Below are 19,757 nucleotides of genomic sequence, written 5' to 3' on the forward strand. Positions count from 1 at the left end.
AGGGGAGCCCAACTCCAAATACGTGCGAGAATTAATGAGAGTTACTGCAGAGCCAGTGTCCACTTTGTCCACTTGCATGCGAATGTCTTTATCCAGAACACGAACAGTAACAAACAACTTATTTGTTCGAGAAAGCACAGAGTTAACATCCATGTCCAAGGCCTCGTCCCCGTCGACAAGAACTTTAGGGGACTGACACACAGAAGCAATGTGGCCTTTTTTCCTACGTGAATTACACGTGGCCCAACGTTTTGGACACGCGGTCCTGTCATGCTGTACGAAACAACGTGGACAAGAAGGAAGTGCGGAACGAACCTGCTTCTGTGGTTGCTGTTTTCGCTGCGAGCGTGGCAGCCCAACGCGACATTGTTGACACGAGTGAACCGCCGCCACATCTTCGTTCTCCTGTGAAACAGGCAAATTGTCCGTGTCGAAAGTTGACTGTACAGTGCCTACATCACACCACGCATCTATTTGCACGCCAGCAGCGTGCGACACTTCAAAGGATTGAGGGATGCTTAGAACTTCCGACAACGATGGGTTGGGCAGTTGTAGGGCACGTTGCCGAACTTCTTTATCAGGAGCAAGCCGTAGAATAGCATCCCCAACCATTGAATCAGCATAAGACTCATGATGAGTGTCCGTGACAAACTGACATTTCCTACTCAGACCGTGTAGTTCCGCCGCCCAAGCCCGGTAAGATTGATGGGGCTGTTTACGACACCGGTAGAACGCCACGCGGGCGGCAACGACGTGGGTGTTTTTGCGGTAATAGTTAGACAATAAGTCACACATTTCTTGGAAGGACAGAGAGGCAGGTTCCCACAGAGGGGCTAACTGAGATAGCAGCTGATAGATCCGTGGGGAAATCCTAGATAGAAATAACGACTTACACATAGGAGCGTTGACAACGCCGAAAGCAAAGAAGTGTTGCCGCAAACGCTTCTCATAATCCTCCCAGTCTTCAGCGGCCCCGTCGTAATGAGGGAATGGAGGCGGAGAAGAGGAAGACAGACGATGAGTAAGCGACGTCGACAATGCCTGAATAGCAGCCGACAGCTGTGTTTGCTGTGCCATCAGCTGTTTTTGTTGTGCCTGAATAGCAGCCGTCAGCTGTGTTTGTTGTTCAGTGAGCACTTGCATAAGCTGTTCCATGTCTGCCCCGTCACGAACACACAAATCCACAACGCAGTGAAAAAAAAAAATATCCGACCTTGTCGCCAATAAGTGTTATAACTTTTAATCACCAATAATTGCATGGATATTCAAACTTAGAAACAATAGCTGGTTACATGATAACAACTCAGTCTCTCTCACACGACTGCCGTGCCGTGACATGCGGCCGGCGCCGTTCGTAGCTAGGTGGCGCTCCCGCGCTCAGCCGAGTTGCGGAGCGCCTCTATCGCCGTTTGCGCGTACTGTCGTGGCGGCACTGTTAAATGTCGTCGCACTGTCACAACAGAAATGATGGCTCCATTAACCCCACCGCTCTCCGCTGTCACTTCTCCTCAATTCTTGACGTGTTTCCGGGGCTCTGGCGTGGTTTATACTGACGGCTCAATGGCTGATAGTTACGTAGGCTTTGCATATGTTCATGGAGGACATATTTAACAGCACTCCTTGCCAGATGGTTGCATTGTTTTCACTGCAGAACTGGCGGCCATATCTCATGCTCTTGAGCATATCCGCTCATGCCCTGGCGCGTCATTTCTCCTGTGTAGTGACTCATTGAGCAGCCTACAAGCTATCGACCAGTACTATCCTCACCATCCTCTGGCAGCATCCATCCAGGAGTCCATCTATGCCCTGGAATGGTCCTGTCATTCGGTGGTGTTTGTGTGGATCCCAGTACATGTGGGAATCTCAGGCAGCGAACTTGCCGACCGGCTGGACAAACAGGCGATGCAGAAACCGCACACAACACCCAGTCACTGAGCGGAGAAAGTCTCCGACCCAGCCAGGAATCGAACCCGGGCCCTTAGGATTGACATTCTGTTGCGCTGACCGCTCAGCTACTACTGGGTACGGATGCTCTACTACTGATAATCTGGTATCCCTCGAGTCTGCCATCTGAACAGCCTTTTCCAGACGCCAACACCTGGTTTCCGTCTTTTTTTACTTACGTAAAGCATATGACACGACCTGGCGACATATCATTGCCACATTGTATGAGTGGGGTCTCCGGGACCTGCTCCAGATTTACATCCAAAACGTCCTGTCACTTCGTACTTTCACTGTCCAAGTTGGTGCCTCCCATAGTTCTCTCCATATCCAGGAGAATGGCATCCCGCAGGGCTCTATATTGAGTTCTATCTCTTTTTAGTGGCCATTAACGGTCTAGCAGCAACTTTAGGGCATTCAGTCTCAGCACCTCTGTATGCAGGCGATTTCTGCATTTCGTACTGCTGCTCCAGTACTGGTGTTGCTGAGCGGCACCTACAGGGAGACATCCACAAGGCGCAGTCATGGGCTCTAGCCCACGGCTTCCAGTTTTCAGTTGCAAAGTCATGCACTTCCGTCGGCATTGTACCATTAATCCAGACCCAGAACTTTACCTTCATGACGATCCACTCACTGTAGTGGAGACATATCGATTCTTAGGACTGGTTTTCGACGCTCCATTGACTTGGCTTCTTCATCTTCATCAGCTTAAATGGAAGTGCTGGCAGCACCTCGGTGCCCTCCATTGCCTGAGCAACACCAGTTGGGGTGCAGATCACTCTACACTGCTGCAGCTCTACAGAACCCTTGTCCATTTCCGAATTGACTATGGTAGTGTGGTTTATGATTCGGCAGCGCCCTCAGCCTTGCATTCATTTGACCCTGTGCACTACTGCTGGGTTTGACTAGCCACAGGAGCTTTTAGGATGAGTCCGGTGACCAGTGTACTGGTGGAGGCTGGGGTCCCTCCATTGCGGATCAGACATACACAACTGCTTGTCAGTTACACTGCACACATTCGTAGTTCTCCTGAGCATCCGAATTACTGTCTCTGTTTACCACCCACAGCAGTCCCATCTCCCACGTCGGCAACCCAGGTCAGGGCTAATGATTGCGGTTCGCGTGCGGTCCCTTCTCTCTGAACTGGAGTCCTTCCCTTTACCATCTCTTATTTGCAGTCCGCTCATGTACGCTTCCATGGTGTACGTCTTGGGCGCAGGTTCGTCTGGACATTTTGTGTGGCCCTAAGGACTCTGTTAACCCCACCACTCTCTGCTGTCACTTCTCCTTGATTCTTGACATGTTCCAGGGCTCTGACGTGGTTTACACCGACGGCTTGATGGCTGATGGTCATATAGGCTTTGCGTATGTTCATAGAGGACATATTGAACAGCACTCCTTGCCAGATGGCTGCAGTGTTTTCACTGCAGAGCTGAAGGCCATATCTCATGCTCTTGAGCACATCCGCTCATGCCCTGGCGCGTCATTTCTCCTGTGTAGTGACTTATTGAGCAGCCTACAAGCTATCGACCAGTGCTACCCTCACCATCCTCTGGTAGCGTCCATCCAGGAGTCCATCTATGTCCTGGAATGGTCCTGTCATTCAGTGGTGTTTGTGTGGATCCCAGGACATGTCGGAATCCCAGGCAACGAACTTGCCGACAGGCTGGGCAAACAGGTGACGCGGTAACCGCTTCTGGAGGTGGGCATCTCTGAAGCTGACCTGCGTTCTGTCTTACACCGCATGGTTTTCTGGCTTTGGGAGACGGAATGGCATAACAGTACGCACACAAAATTGTGTGTCATTAAGGAGACTACAAATGTGTGGAAGTTTTCCATGCGGTCCTCTTACAGGGAATCAGTTGTCCTCTGCCGGTTCCACATTGCCCATACACAGCTAACCTATGGTTACCTACACCGTCGCAAGGACCCATCTCTGTGTCACTGTGGTTCCCAAATGACAGTCGTCCACCTCTTGCTGAGCTGCCCACTTTTAGCCGCTCTTTGGCAGACTTTTAGCTTTCCCAGCTCCCTATCTTCGGTGTTGGGTGACAATGCCTCAGCAGCAGCTTTAGTTTTACATTTTATCCGTGAGAGTGGGTTTTATACTTCTATGTAGGTTTTAGCGCATGCCCTTTGTCCCTCTGTGTCCTCCACCCTAGTGTTTTTAGGGTGGAGGTTTTAATGTGTTGCAGAGTGGCTGGCTTTTCCTTTTTATTCTCGTGTCCTGCCAACCACTGTAATCTGCTATCTTGTTTTATTCTCTTCTGTTTCTAGCGTCTCTCTGTTGTTTTCTTGTCCTCTTTTGTTCCCTTTAGTGTTCGTTGCCTTTTCTGCGTTCTTGTCATCTTTGTTTTCTTTCTGTTTTGTGTTATATGTCTCGTCCATTTTATTCTCACACTTGAGGCATTGTTTTATTAGGAACAAGGGACTGATGACGTCTCAGCTCAACCATCCAACCAACCAACCATGCAAAGATATACTCTCATTTTCCCAGTCTCTGCAATAGAAACACATCTTTGCCAACAATCCCTTCAACCAAACCAACTTAATCCTAATATTGAACCCTGCCTCTCCCAGTTCATACCACCATCCAAATCAGATCCTCCCCCCTCCCACCTAACCAACCTCTGGTCACCTTCCAGGAAGTCCTTACCTCCAGCTTGGCCTCACCATCCTTCCCCAGGTACCGTACTCGGAATACCATCATTTCAGCAGAAGAAAGGACAGCAATATACGACCTCAAGACAAATTCTGACCTAATCATCCTACATGCAGAAAAAGGTTCCAACACTGTTGTTATGAGTCGCAGTGATTACCTGGCAGAAGGCCTCTGCTTACATAACCTCCAGTCCCTGTTTAAAGCCTAAAGCCCTTCCCAGAGCCTCTCCCCTGAATCCATTTCCCTCCTGCCCCCCCCCCCCTCTCCTCTCTCTCTCTCTCTCTCTCTCTCTCTCTCTCTCTCTCTCTCTCTCTCTCTCTCTCACACACACACACACACACACACACACACACACACACACACCTTCACCTTCACCTTCACCTTCTACATGCTCCCCAAAACCCAGAAACCTGACAATCCTGGATGCACCATTGAAACTGGTTATTGTGCCTCCACTGAAAGAATTTTACTCCTTGTTGAGTAACATCTTTAACCTATTGCCCATAATCTAGCCTCCCATGTCAAAGATATCAACCAATTCCTTCACTGACTCTCTGCCAACCCCACCCCTTTACTTCCTGGGTCCCTGCTTGTCACTGTTGACGCCACCTTCCTATTGAGCACTACCTTCCCAACATCGTTCAGACTCCAAATCCACCACATCTTCCTCATATACCTCACTAACTGTATCTTAAATCACATCTACTTCTCCTCTGAAGGGAAGACAGACAAACCAATCTACATCACAGCCATGAGCATCTGCATGGCACCCTCCTGTGCTGACCTGTTATGGGTCATCTAGAAGAGACCTTCCTAGTCTCCAAAACGTCAAACCCCTAGTCTGGTTCAGGTTCATTCGTGGTATCTTCATGATCTGGATTCAGGGCTAAGGTGCCTGACCTTCATTCCTTCACAACCTCAACACATTCTCTCCCATCCACTTCACCTGGTCCTCAACTCAGCGTACCACCTTCCCAGATGCTGACCTTCTCCTCTGATTGTTCCACCCACACATCTGTCCACATTAAACCCACTAACACAACAGTACTTACATTTCGGCAACTGTCACCCCTTCCACACAAAAAAAAAAAAACCCTCTGATACAGGCTGGCCACACATGGATCGTGAAACTGCAGTGACACGAACTTCCGTGCTCAGTATTATGCTGAAGGTCTTACCAAGGCCTTCACGGACAGGCACAGCTCACCAGACCTAGTGTGCAAACAGATCTGTGCCATTTCTTTTCATACCCATATCACCCCCAGGAAACAGGTGCAAAGGAGTATCACCTTCATCACCCAATACCATCCTAGACTGGAACAGTGACCCACATCCTTTGCCAGGGCTTTGCTTACGTATTATCTTGCCTGGAAGGAGAGCATCCTACCCAACATCCTTCCGACCCCTCTAAAAGTGATGTTCCATCACCCATCCAACCTCCGTAACATCCTAGTCCATCACTATGCCACTCCCAACCCCTTGCCACAGGGATCATATTACTGTTGAAGACCCAGTTGGAAGACCTGCCCAATCCACCCATCCAGCACATCCTATTCCAGTCCTGTCATAGGCTTATGCTACCCCATCAGAGGCTAGGCCACCAGTGAAAGCAGCCTTGTCGTATACCATCTCTTCTGCAATAACTACACAGCCTTTTATGTTGGTATGACTACCAACCAATTATCCTCTAGGATGAACAGTCGCCACCAAGCTGTGACCAAAAGCAAAATTGCCCATCCTGTGGCACAACATACTTGATTTCAGTGGCTGCTTCACTACACGAGCCATCTGGATCCCCTCTACCACAAGTTTGTCTGGACTTGCAGATGGGAGTTATCCTTACAACACATTCTCCACTCCCAAAAAGATCCTGGTCTCAACCTACATTAACCTACTGTCCCCACACCCTCCACCCAAAATTTTCTACCCTCTGTCATAAATCACCTTCTCCCTATTCTTATCTCCCACTATATTTGTGTGCTGTCCTCTGCCAACACACCCGCCCGCCCATCTTTCCTCTTTCCCCTCCTTTCTTGCTTCCCCCCCCCCCCCCCCCCCCCACCACCACCATCACCTCTGTACCTCACAGGCTCCTGACACTATGCCTGTTGGCATCCTACTCCCTGCATGCTCTGCCAGACAAGACTGTTCTCTCCACCACCCATATCCTGCTATACCTTCCTCTTCCCCATACCCTTCTAGATTGCTGCTTATGTTCTACATGACAGTTGCATTCTGGTCTGAGATGCCGGAGATGATGGTCAGGTGCGTGCGTGTGCGTGAGGGGGGGGGGGGGGGTGGCGTGTGTGCGCGCATGTGTGTGTGTGTGTGTGTGTGTGTGTGTGTGTGTGTGTGACAATGGCTTTGCCCGAAAGCCAATGTGTAAGTGCTTTCTTATTGTGCTTGTCTGCAGCTTAGCATGGCATCTATACTGTAAGTAGCAATTTTATTTTTTCCTTATATTATTATTTACATAATGGTATACTTTCCTTTTTTTTACTTAATTCCAAGACTGCTAAGTACTTCTGCTTAAGGTCATGCACACCAGTTGTTTTTCATATGTTCATTTCCGTAAAAACCATTATTACCTCATTTTGTAGAATATTATGTTTCTTATCTCCATCCACCACTTGTTCTTCTTTAATAGGTAAGTGCCTTGTATCATCTTTTTACTGTGCTCATTCCATCCCTCCAACACTTCTTATTGACCAATTATTGTAATTTCGCCCTTTGAATCAATTACCATTCACTTTGTGTTTGTTTTCTTCCTACAGACACTGTCTCCTCAGTTTTCATGTACATAATTTCCTACCCCCATTGCTTATCTAAGTTGTATGTTCTTCATCAGTTACTCTTCAACCACTTGTCTTTTATTTATCCAGTCTCCCTTCTAAATAAATTATTTCATGATTTGCACATTATTCTCCCTCCATCTGTGTCTTTGTCTTTCCAAAACCATCTGTGTCTTTGTCCTTCCATGACCATCTCTCTTCCATCATCTTAAACAGTGCTTTTCATCAGTTATTCACCTACCAGGTCTCCCAATTAAGATGGGAAGCTTCCTATTGTCCATTTTTTCTCATGCCTATTGGTTATTCCATTATTTCTTGTGATCTTTAAACTGCGTCCGAACAGGCCTTGGAAGGCCAATGGTACCAACTGGTTGTCATGCATCCTCAGCCCACAGGTGTCACTGGATGCAGATATGGAGGGGCATGTTGCCAGCACACTGCTCTCCCAGCCATATGTTAGTTTACGAGACCGGAGCTGCTACATCGCAATAATGTAGCTCCTCAGTTTGCCTCACAAGGGCTGAGTGCATCCCGAGTGCTTGCCCAGGCCGACAGTGCTTAAATTCAGTGATCTGACGGGAACCGGTGTTACCACTGTGGCAAGGCCATTGGCTCTCATGATCTTTAGCTACTCATAATTATTGACAAACCTAAGATTTTTTTTAAAAACCCTGCATTTCAATTTTCTTTGGACAATGGCTGGAAGTCCTTCACTAATTAGTCATTATTAATCGATATACTTATTGAAGTTCATAGAAATCAGTAAGTCATGCACGACCTGTTGTATATTGTTTGTTATTTTTTCTCTTTCCCGTGCATATTGTAGAATGTATACTTCTGCTGGTCTGTGTTATGCTCTGTTTGGACCTAAGATTGTGTGTTGTCATTGTGCTTAACCGAAGTCATTTATTATTGAACTTACATTATCTTCTTCCTTGCATCCTATGTCCTCAATTATTTTTTGTATGTCTCCCAATCTCTGTTTTCCATTACAGAGTGTACCTTCTACACCTCGCTCGGTACCATAGAGGTTGTTCCTTGATGTCACAACACGTGTCCTTCCATCCCGTCACTTATTCTTGTCAGTGTTTCTTACCTGAATCCCTGAACAACTTTATTTTTGTGTAAGAGGTTGTTTCACATTTGTCTTATCCATAATAATCTGAAACAATGGAAAATCCAGGATGAAAGGTAACAGTATTATTAAAAGGATAGTTGCTACTCATCATATAGCAGAGCCACTGAGTCACAGATAGGCACAACAAAAATACTGTCGGAAAGTGAGCTTTCAGCCAATAAGGCCTTTGTCAGAAATAGGCAAAATACACATACACACTTCTGCAAATGCAACTCACACACACATGACCACAGTCTCTGGCTCAAGAGGCCATGTTGGCCGAAAACTTACTTTCTGACAGTCTTTCTGCTGTGCCTGTCTGCAACTCAGCTTCTCCGCTGTATGGTGAGTATTAACTATCATTTTCACAGTATCATAATATTCTTACAAGGGAACCTCCCCATCGCACCCCCCTCAGATTTAGTTATAAGTTGGCACAGTGGATAGGCCTTGAAAAACTGAACACAGATCAATTGAGAAAACAGGAAGAAGTTGTGTGGAACTATGAAAAAAATTAGAAAATATACAAACTGAGTAGTCCATGCGAAGATAGGCAACAACAAGGAGAGTCTGACTGAAGGAGCGCCATGGTCCCGTGGTTAGCGAAACTATCTGCGGAACGAGAGGTCCTAGGTTCAAGTCTTCCCTCGAGTGGAAATTTTAATTTTTTATTTTCAGTTTATGTGACAGACTCTTACGTTTTCATCACTTTTTTGGGGGTGATTATCACATCCACAAGAAAACCTAAATCGGGCAAGGTAGAAGAATGTTTTTACCCATTCGCTAAGTGTACAAGCTAGGTGGGTCGACAACATATTCCTGTCATGTGACGCACATGCCGTCACCAGTGTCGTATAGAATGTATCAGATGTGTTTTCCTGTGGAGGAATCGGTTGATCTATGACCTTGCGATCAAATGTTTTCGATTCCCATTGGAGAGGCACGTCCTTTCGTCTACTAATCGCACGGTTTTGCGGTGCGGTCGCAAAACACAGACACTAAACTTATTACAGTGAACAGAGACGTCAATGAACGAACGGACAGATCATAACTTTGCGAAAATAAAGAAAGTAAAATTTTCAATCGAGGGAAAATTTGAACCAAGTACCTCTCGTTCCGCAACCACTCACGCTAACCACAGGACCACGGTGCTCCTGAGCCCACGGATTCCTTGATGTTGCCTATATTGCTCATGGACTACTCAGTTCGTATATTTTGATTATTTTTTTTCATAGTTCCACACAACTTCTTCCTGTTTTCTCGATTGATCTGTGTTCAGTTTTTCAAGGCCTATCTACTGTGCCAACTTATAACTAAATCTGAGGGGGGTGCGATGGGAAGGTTCCCTTGTTAGTGTTTTTATTTGGTCTTTTGTTTTTCATTATACCAAAAAATATATCACTCCATTTTCTTGAAAAAGATTTCATAATAGTTTCCATGTATTATCAAATCTAGGAAAGGTCCATTGTTTGCATTTTGTGCTCTTTACCGATGTCATGTTTGTATGTCACATGGTAGAGAAGGCATGTTTCAAAAAACATGGAAACAAAAGAGCACCAAGAAAACATTAAGATGTGAATAACAATAAAGAACTGGAATGTTGGAACAAGTGAAAGTGATGGGATGATAAAAGTTGAATGCTTATTTAAATAATTTATTTTAAAACACAATTTGCCAATGAATTGCACTGGCCATGTGAGTCACATATTTGGAAAAAGTGTGCAAGAACAAAAACTGTTGCAGTTATAGGAGAAATGGCAAAAAAGGAACAAGAAGAAATCATAGAAACTTTGAAAGACAGGCCATTTTCTATTTCAACTGACAGTACCAACAAACAGTGTTCTAAACATCCTGACAGATTAAAACTGTGTGCCAGACCGAGACTCGAACTCGGGACCTTTGCCTTTCGCGGGCAAGTGCTCTACCAACTGAGCTACCCAAGCACGACTCACGCCCCGTCCTCACAGCTTTACTTCTGCCAGTACCTCTTCTTCTACCTTCCAAACTTTACAGAAGCTCTCCTGCGAACCTTGCAGAACTAGCACTCCTGAAAGAAAGGATTGCTAGTTGGCGTTGAATGAATCTATTTGGTTAATGAATAAAATTATTCTCGTGCACTCCCCATAGCCGGAGGTATTCCCAATAAAACTTAAAGAAGTTTGAAAACATTTTAAACAATAACCCAGGCTATGAACCCTAGTGCCGAATTGATAGTTTTATTAATGGGATGGGTGAAGTTTTACCAGAAACAATAAGTGCCAACATAGCACCCAAATTCAAATACTGCCCAGTTACCTCAGTTGATGTAAAATGGTTCTTTTCTGCTTATAAAAATATTTTGAGTGGACGAAGATACAGTCTTACTACCGAACATTTGGAACAGTACTTGGTCATTTATGTTTACAGTAGTAGAAAACTGTAAAATAAATTGTAAATTGTGCTATGGTCCAATAGTATTAATTAAAAGTTAATGCTGTTCAAAAAAATTCTGCTTGTATCTTGTCTTTTAAATAGAGTTTTTAAGCATACCCCTCTGTGTGCGATATATCTCGAAGTTGGTCCTGTGCATGTCAATTGGTTTGCTGTGACTCACTCGCATCACATCCGCTTGTTACCGACAACAATAGCAAAGAAGGAACGATTCTTGAAACATGGTGTACGTCCTCGTTTTGCAAATTTTTAGAAAAAATCCCAGAGAGGCCCTCTTCCTAACCTCTACAAGAAAGTATTCAGAAAATGCAAATGCCGTGTGGCTAGGGCCTCCTGTCAGGTAGACCGTTCGCCTGGTGCAAGTCTTTCGAGTTGACGCCACTGCGGCGACTGGCGTGTCGATGGGGATGAAATGATGAATGATATGAGCATTCTAAATGTACTGATTTTTTGCGTGACTTGTGCTCTTCCTTGTAATTGATATGCACAGGTTTGACTCTTATAATGCACACAGTAGCTACCATGTTTTTTTATTATTTGATCTTGCATATTTCGGCACTCTTAAGGTATTTTAAGCATTTTTTATGCACATTGTAAGGTTTTTATAATGCATATAATCCAGTTTCTAGTAATATGCCACTCAAGCCAGTTGTAATAATGCACCTGTAATGGTTGGAATGAGGAATGGAGTTGAAGGCATGTTGAAAAATTATATGCATAATGCCTTTGTTGTTGGATGTCCTTAACATTTGTCAAATTTGCCTACATAATTGGGAGCTACATGTCTGCCATTCCAAACATGATTATTTAGTGGACATAAACTGTTTCCTGCAAAGGGGTACAAAGAGAGGGAGAAACTAAAAGAATTTCGGAAATTATACAGGGTGAGTCACTAACTATTGCCACTTAGAATAACTCCGAAAGTATGATAGTAGCTGAAAAGTTTGTGGGACAAATGTTGTATGGAACAATTGGGACCATAATATGACACGGGTTTTTTGTTGCTAGGTCGGGTTGCGTCAGAGATATAAAGGTCAACTTTGTTTTTTTAAATGGGATGCTATAATTTGGTTCTTATTTTCTGATAGCGGCTATCGAGACAAATCCAGTGATGTGTAACAGTAAGGTCTTAGAAGGTCAAAAGGGTGGCATGAATGTCCATTTACAGAAGGTGTTCGAAGTGGTGACCATTGGTATCAGTGCAGTGCTGCAGTTTTCTTATCATGGATTGAGTGGTATTTGTTATCACTTCGGCACTTATCGAAGCACATGCTCTGGCAATTCTCTCTCGTATATCATGCAAGTAGTAAATATTTGCTGAATACAGTGTATCCATCTAACATGTCACTGACATGTAAACACCATTCGATGGTTTCACATGACAACACTAATAGGAATGGTAAGACTAGTATCATTGAATTAAGGGAATGTGAATGATGTATTCCTTCGAAGAACAGGTTGATATGCTTCTCATTTACAGAGAATGCCAACAAAATTCAGTGAGAGCTGGAGACTTATACGCTGAAAGATATCCTCAATGTACTCACCCTACACATCCACTCGTACATTTAAATATGTGTATGATAAATTGAGAACAATGGATCTTTAACGTATCAGAAACATATCCGGCAAAGGAAAGTTACTAATGAGGAAACGGAAATTGATACTCTTGCCACTGTGGTTTGAGATCCTTGTGTTAGTTCATGTCAAATTGCAAGGGAATCTGGCATGAGCCAGAGTTGTGTTGTTAGTGTTCTGCATCGCCATAAATATCATCCTTACCATATCAGTCTCCACGAATATTGTATGTGTCACATTTAATTCTGCCGATGGTCTCAACTTCAGATTCAGAGGGATGACACATTTATTTACTTGGTTTTAACTACCGATGAGGCTACATTCACGAACCATGGAAATCTTAATTTGCATAGCATGCATTATTGGGCAACTGAAAATTCATGTTGATTGCAGTAAGTTGCACACTAAAAACCGTGGTCTGTGAATGTATGGTGTGGGATTCTGGAGGACAGAATTATAGGCCCCTATTTCATCAAAGGAAATATTAATGGTAGGAAGTACACCACATTCCTGCAAGAACCATTAGGTCTGTTATTGGAAGAAATACCTTTAGGAACAAGGAACAAAATGTGGTATCAACACAATAGGTGTCCGGCACATTTTTCGCTGATGGCTAGAAATGAGTTGCAGAGGCAATACCCAAATTGTTGGGTTGGACGCCAGACTTTACGCGTCTGGATTTTTTATTTTGGAGATTCGTAAGAGACATTGTGTATATATAGGTGTTCCAACTATACCTGAAGATATGCGAGAGAGAACTGTCAGAGCATGAGCTTCGATAAGTGCCAATGTGATAAGGAATACCACTCAATCCATGGTAAGAAGATTGTAGCACTGCATTGATACCAATGGTCACCAGTTCGAACACCTTCTGTAAATGGACGGTCATGCCACCTTAGAGGCCTTTGTTGACCTTCAAAGACCTTATTATTACACATCATTGGATTCGTCTCAATAGCCGCTATCAGAAAATAAGTACCAAACTATAGCATCCCATTTAAAAAAACAAAGTTGACCTTCATATCTCTGACGCGACCCCACCTAGCAATAAAAAACCAATGTCATATTATGGCCCCAGTTGTCCCATGCAACTTTTGTCCCACAAGCTTTTCAGCTCTTGTAATACTTTCGGAGTTATTCTTAATGGCAATACTTGGTGACTCACCCTGTATAATGTCAAGAAGAGAGAAATTTTTGAAGAATGTTTGCACCCATTGCTTCCGTTGAGCAAATGTTTATTTTGATTATTGTAACAGTGGAAGCCTCTGTCCAGCCTGTTCACTTATGAAGTGAAGTCTGGTAAGAATGATCAGTTGGATGACTCCAAACTTATCGTGTACCGGGGGAGACAATCTCAATTGAGAGAAGTGTGTCTTCAAGAAAAAGAGCTAGTTACACTGGTATCACATGATGAAAATTGACAAAGATATAGATTCAGCTCATCACATCAGCTAACAGTTGTGATACAATCACTTCAGAACTGATAAGCTCTTGCAAATTAAACAGTAAATGTTGTAATGAAAGGGCTGAGCAACATCTGCAAAATTAAAAATGAACTGTACTTGAAATAATAATATGTAACAGTTTTCAAGGAGAAATAATTCTATTTCTTAACAGAATTTGACCCACACTTCGCATAGAGAAATAAATGCAAAGTCACTGCATAAAACAATACGGTCATTATGAAAATTGCTTCAGTATCCATCCCAGTAGTGAAAGGAAAAAAATTTTGTGTTCTTTTATTGTAAGCTAAGAGAAAGTTTTATTTGAGGTTACTAGTACTTCAGCGGCATGACAACCATAAATTAAAAGAAAGGTTTACATTTTGACATGATATTGAATCTCAGTAATTATGTTTCATGTGATAGAATAAACACTGAATTCAAGTTGTGGGTGCATTGTTATAAATACATCTCTCTGTACAGGGGCATTGCACATGTGAGGAAGCAGATGAAAGAGCAGCAGAAGAAATCCCTCCAGGTCAGCATTGGCCCAAGAAGGACTAGTGCTAGCAGAGAAGGATGCCCATCTGGCTGTCGACGGCGAAGACCTGGGGCTCAGCAGGCTGACATGTCTGGCAGTGCAGCTACAAAACTGTCAAAGATAAACCGAAGACATGGAGGATCATTTTTTATATCACAAGAAAAAGATACTAATTATGCAAACAAGCCAGATGAGGGAGAAAGAAGAGTACTAGCTCCTAAAAATGTTTTAAAAATTACCATTCCAAAGAATCGCCTCACAGATGGAGCTTCTGATGCCAGCGAAGATGTTTGTAATAATATTTGTAATTCACAAGAAAATCGAGATTCCGATAATGGAAATGTAAACAGAAACAGTAAAGAATTCCATAAATCGTCAGAACTGACAAGTGAACCATTAGAAGAGAATAAGACAATGGAAGAGCGGCCAGGCATTATTGTCACACGTATTCCAGCTGCGTGTGATATCTACACTTGTGAAGCTTGTGAGCGTATGTTTGTGACTCGGGAGACTGCGTATAGCCACATGTGTGATGAAGGGGGAGAAAGCAATAGCAGTGAGACAGAAACTGGTGGTGAGATACGATTAAAAGCAGGTACATCAGCTGGGGATTCTGAACGGTATAGTTGTTGCGTCTGTGGGCAGCGATTCTCACGCAATGCTACCCTGGTTGCTCATCTCAAGGCACACACTAAGGTTTGGTCTGAGAGTGATGACAGTGATGGAACTGGCATTCTCAGAGATATTAGTACAGACAGTGATGACACTGAAATCCGCGGAAAGGGAAACAGAAGACGTCGCAGAGGAAGCCGCAAAAGTTCTACGTGCCCTAGGAAGTCAGTCAAGCTGTCATTACCTGTTGTTGTTTAGGTACCTGTGTGATTTGACTGTACTTTCCATACATTAAGCTATTTTTGTCCTTTATCTGTCATTAGCAGTAATGAATGACTTTTTAAGGGCATATTATAAGTTCTTGAAAGGCATATATTTATTTTTCCTTTAACTGATTTTTGTATCAGATTTTCTTACTTGTCTTGTGTAAATAATTTGGTAAAACCTTGCCAAATGCAGTCTTTTTATGTGTATAATACATACAAATTCTGCAGATGCATAAGAACTTAAAATATAAATAGGGCATTTAGAATGGCCTATAATGGCTAATAATGATCGTCTCCACAAGTAAGTGTATTGCACTTAAGTGTGGCTGGTACAGAGCCCTTAAGTTTCTGTTGTTACCAGTTATTTTATTCAGAGATTTGTGGTCATTTGTTATGTGTACAAATTTTTGTAATGGTTGTTATTTTTTTATTATTTATGATTATTCTTATATAAGAGTTTTATCACTGTTACATAGTCATAGGTTTAATTATATAGTCTCACAACACAAAAGATAATGCTTGCTTTCCAATTAAGCTTTTGAATGTGTATTGTGTGTTTTACTGTCAGTAGTTCATATTGCTTTCGTCTGTCTCAATTACCAATTACATTTTGTCACTTTCTAGTTTACACTGTTTGCAGAAATTGAGAACAAAATGTATGGTATGCTTATCATGAGATTTTATACTGCCAAAGTGTGTGTATTTATTAATTTTTTGAACATTTGATTACTATATATGTGTGTCGAACTGATATGAGTTTCCTAGTGCCACTATTAGGATATGAAACTGAGATAAGTTGAGATATTTTAAAATAGCTCAGATACAGATTTTTGAAAAAATCTTACGAACTTTTTTATTTTCTATAAAATGGAAAAAATGGGAGAAATCATCATGAGTGTGTAGCCAGTTTTCAAAAATTGGATGATGATGATGATGATGATGATGATGAGAAACAAAGTATTTACATTATTCTTCCACAATTGTCTCTTTTACAAAATAACAGTTATAATACAACTGTTGCCTTCAGTTTTAGTGATGTCTTTTCTCTCATTTGCCTTACAAGTGAATCCACGAACATGAGAAAGTTGAATCATGTAAGTTAACTTTTTGATGAGTAACATAGGTCCCATAGGTCCACTGCAGCACACGAATGAGACTCATTCAGCAGTTTGTGCAGCTTTGTCTGTGAATTTTATATCTGAATGAAACTAAAGCTTCCATGATCATACCTTGCAGGCTTTCACAAAACGTTATGCACCGAGGCATGCCTTAGATTGTGGCCTAATGACCATATAACAAAAATCACCAAGTATGTAAAGCTTCCATTATTTGAATTCTGTAAACTTTTGATATGTGAAATGATTATTTACAGGAAATAACTAAAACAGAAATTTTTTAGTATGTCAAGTATATTTTTGAGAGAGTCTTAAAATGCCTGTATTTATTTAATATGAGAAGTTGTCTTCCTTTGTAATTTGAACAGTTTTTTAATCATGATCAGTAGTGTATTAGTGTTTCTTTGCCTTTATTTCTCTAAAGAACTAGAGATTTGTAGATGGGAAGAACAATGTTTACTTGCCCATTGAAGATAATGAGTACTACATCCACATCTACATCTACATGGATACTCTGCAAATCACATTTAAGTGCCTGGCAGAGGGTTCATCGAACCACCTTCACAATTCTCTATTACTGAACAAAAGTTGAAGATGGACTACAATCGTCTTGCAGATGAATCTTGGGTAGCATGCAGGCACACCTAAAGGGTCACCTCAGTGTGACACAGTAGTCAGACTGAATCCAAAGGTCCAGGATCCAGTCCTTGGTTGGTCATAGGATATTTTTTCCTACCAATTATCACTTCTTTCGCCTGGAAATGAGGGACATACCACTACAGTAGGGACATACCACTACAGTAGAACCTGTCTAGATCACTGCCACATTCAGACCAACTTTCAGGTTGAGAACTACTTTACTTTGTAGTGCAATTCTATGATTTTTATTTTTGTCAATTTTAGTGTGCCTAAGCATCATCCTTCATTCATCTGCTAATGAATGATTGACTTGTAATTTTTTATTACCTTCTGGGAATTTCTGGCATGGAAATTGTCAATTTGTAGTGTAAAAAGAGTCAGTAGGTGCAATAGAATTTGAAATATTTGTGAAAAGTTGAAATTGTTTGCTGGACTTGGACTTAAACCAGAATACTTGCTTCTGCCAGGCAGTGGGCTGAATTGCATTAATTGTGCATACCTCATAGACTGATTTAAGATTTTCAGTTCTTGCATGTTTCCCACCTCTTCCAGGTTGAGAATGCTAGTCTGGTATAAAAATTTAAGTTGTCACAATTATTTCATCACACTTAATTTCAGCTAAGAGTAGAAAAACTTTTATTCCTCAAAAGATGGTAATTAAAATTTACTTTATCTGTTAAAATCAGTAACTCTTGTTGACTCAATTTGTTATCCAATATATGATGCTGTCATAGTGTTTCTGGTTTTCTTTTCATAATATTTGTATAAACTTGTACTGATGTTGTTCAGTTGTTTTTGAAAGTTTTTTTGTAAAAGAACAAATTGTGCACTTATCAGTGTTTAAACAAAATGACTTGTTTGAACCACACTTAACAGCATAGGAGGTTCTGCTGTGGTTTTACCAACAGTGCTCAAGAAATACTAAATTATTATCAATGAATAAATAGCAACATAAAGCTTCCAATAGCTTAAGTGTAATGACTTTTTAGATGTGTATTTGATGATCTCTTTTTCTAGTTATGTATAGTCACTTTTTGAATATTATATAATCTCTTTTCTAATAAATGTGTATACAAAGAACTTTGAATTATTATTTCGGTTTTGTGACAGAGACTACAGTTCAGCCATTGACAGGGGTAAGAGGTTGTGTTGAGGGGAGAAAGGAGGTGGGGAGCAGTGTGATAACATGGAGTAGTGCATTATAAGGGGACGACAAAACAGAGGAAGTGGAGGCTATGTGGAAGATGTTGTGGGTGCAGTATGAGCGGAGTTAGGGTCCTCTGGCACCATATAGGTCTGTCATGTGGAGGTCGACCTGTGCCAGAGAACTAGAGGAGAATTGAGTCCAGAAGGCTAATGAAGAATGAGTCCAGAAGGATTATGGGAACAAAGGATGTGTTGTGAGGATAACTCCAGTCTGCGAAGCTGAGGGAAGGGGGAGGGGGGGGCGTGAGATGCAGATGGCATGGGTTGTGAAGTGTGTGAATTCTTTATTCAAAAGGGAAATTTTCATAACAGAATATTTGTTGGTGTTACTTCCAACAAACTATTTTCTCAATCTGTGGTCAACTGGCAAGAAGTGATTTTGGAATAGAGGCTGTAAATGTGTCGGTTGGCTTTGTACTGATCATTGCTGTAATGGCTCCTTCCTAAGTGGTAACAGTGTCTGAGCTAGTTGGAGAGAGTAATCAGTACATACATTATACTATAAAACCAGTGTGAACAGTCTCTGAGCTCATGCTATGTTAAGCATTAATGTGGCATATTTTGTCCAAGTTGTAATTTAGTGGGATGTATCTGCCACTTAAGATAAATTTGGATCCACAAGTCTAACAATTTAGTTTCCAACACAGGGCATATATCAGAGCTATCAGTTTTCACATCAGTCTCAATTCTTGGTCTTAGACATTAAAGTTCAGGAAGGTGGTGCTGCAAAGTTTTCATTCGAAATTATTCTGCCGCCTCATTAAACTGTCAGCATTTGTACATAGTTGTGTAGAACACAACAGTAGCAAAATAACTCACCTGGAATGGGTGAACTAAAGTTTTTTTTAGTATGTATTAATGAAAATATATTGATGAACATGTCTTGCACATTACTCATGGAAAATGCATTATGATGATAAAAACACCATTTGCTACCAATCAGCAATTTACCAAAAATTACATTCCATAAATTTAAGGCATAAATGACACTAACTAATAAATAATGAGAGAGCTAGAGAAAGTAACACACAGGTGTCAAAATATGTCTGGTGCATGAAAATTTTATTTTGCAGTAATGACCAATTTTGACTCTTCTGTCACTTTAAAAGAAACATGTTACAGTGTGCACAGATATGCCCAGATTCACAGTGAAGTAGGCACACCAGCCATTACGCTTTTCGGTGTGGTTTTTGGGATGCAAATTTTCCCTGTAATTCACATCATCATGTCATACGATGATATGCCATTGCCGTTGACGTCTCCATCTTAAGTCCGAAGACGGGTGTGACACGGTTTTCCATGTTAGTCTATTCTGTGCAAGCTTTTTCATCTGAGAATAACTACTGCATCTTACATCCGTTTGAACCTGATTACTGTATTCATGGTTAGGTCTCCCTCTACAATTTTTACCTCCCA

At 42.0% G+C, this 19,757-nt stretch overlaps 1 protein-coding gene across 1 annotated transcript in view; it reads left to right on the forward strand.

Annotated features, from left to right (window-relative positions):
• The window catches only part of LOC124593675, a 106,655-nt gene extending 88,440 nt beyond the window's left edge, over positions 1 to 18,215 (forward strand). The window contains exon 6 of the mRNA XM_047131968.1: positions 14,446 to 18,215. Within this exon, the coding sequence (XP_046987924.1) occupies positions 14,446 to 15,373 (928 nt within the window). The 3' untranslated portion in view covers positions 15,374 to 18,215. The remainder of the gene's footprint in view (positions 1 to 14,445) is intronic.
• The last annotated feature ends 1,542 nt before the right edge of the window (positions 18,216 to 19,757 follow it).

This window comes from Schistocerca americana, chromosome 2, assembly GCF_021461395.2.
Source record: "Schistocerca americana isolate TAMUIC-IGC-003095 chromosome 2, iqSchAmer2.1, whole genome shotgun sequence".
Classification (NCBI taxonomy): domain Eukaryota; kingdom Metazoa; phylum Arthropoda; class Insecta; order Orthoptera; family Acrididae; genus Schistocerca; species Schistocerca americana.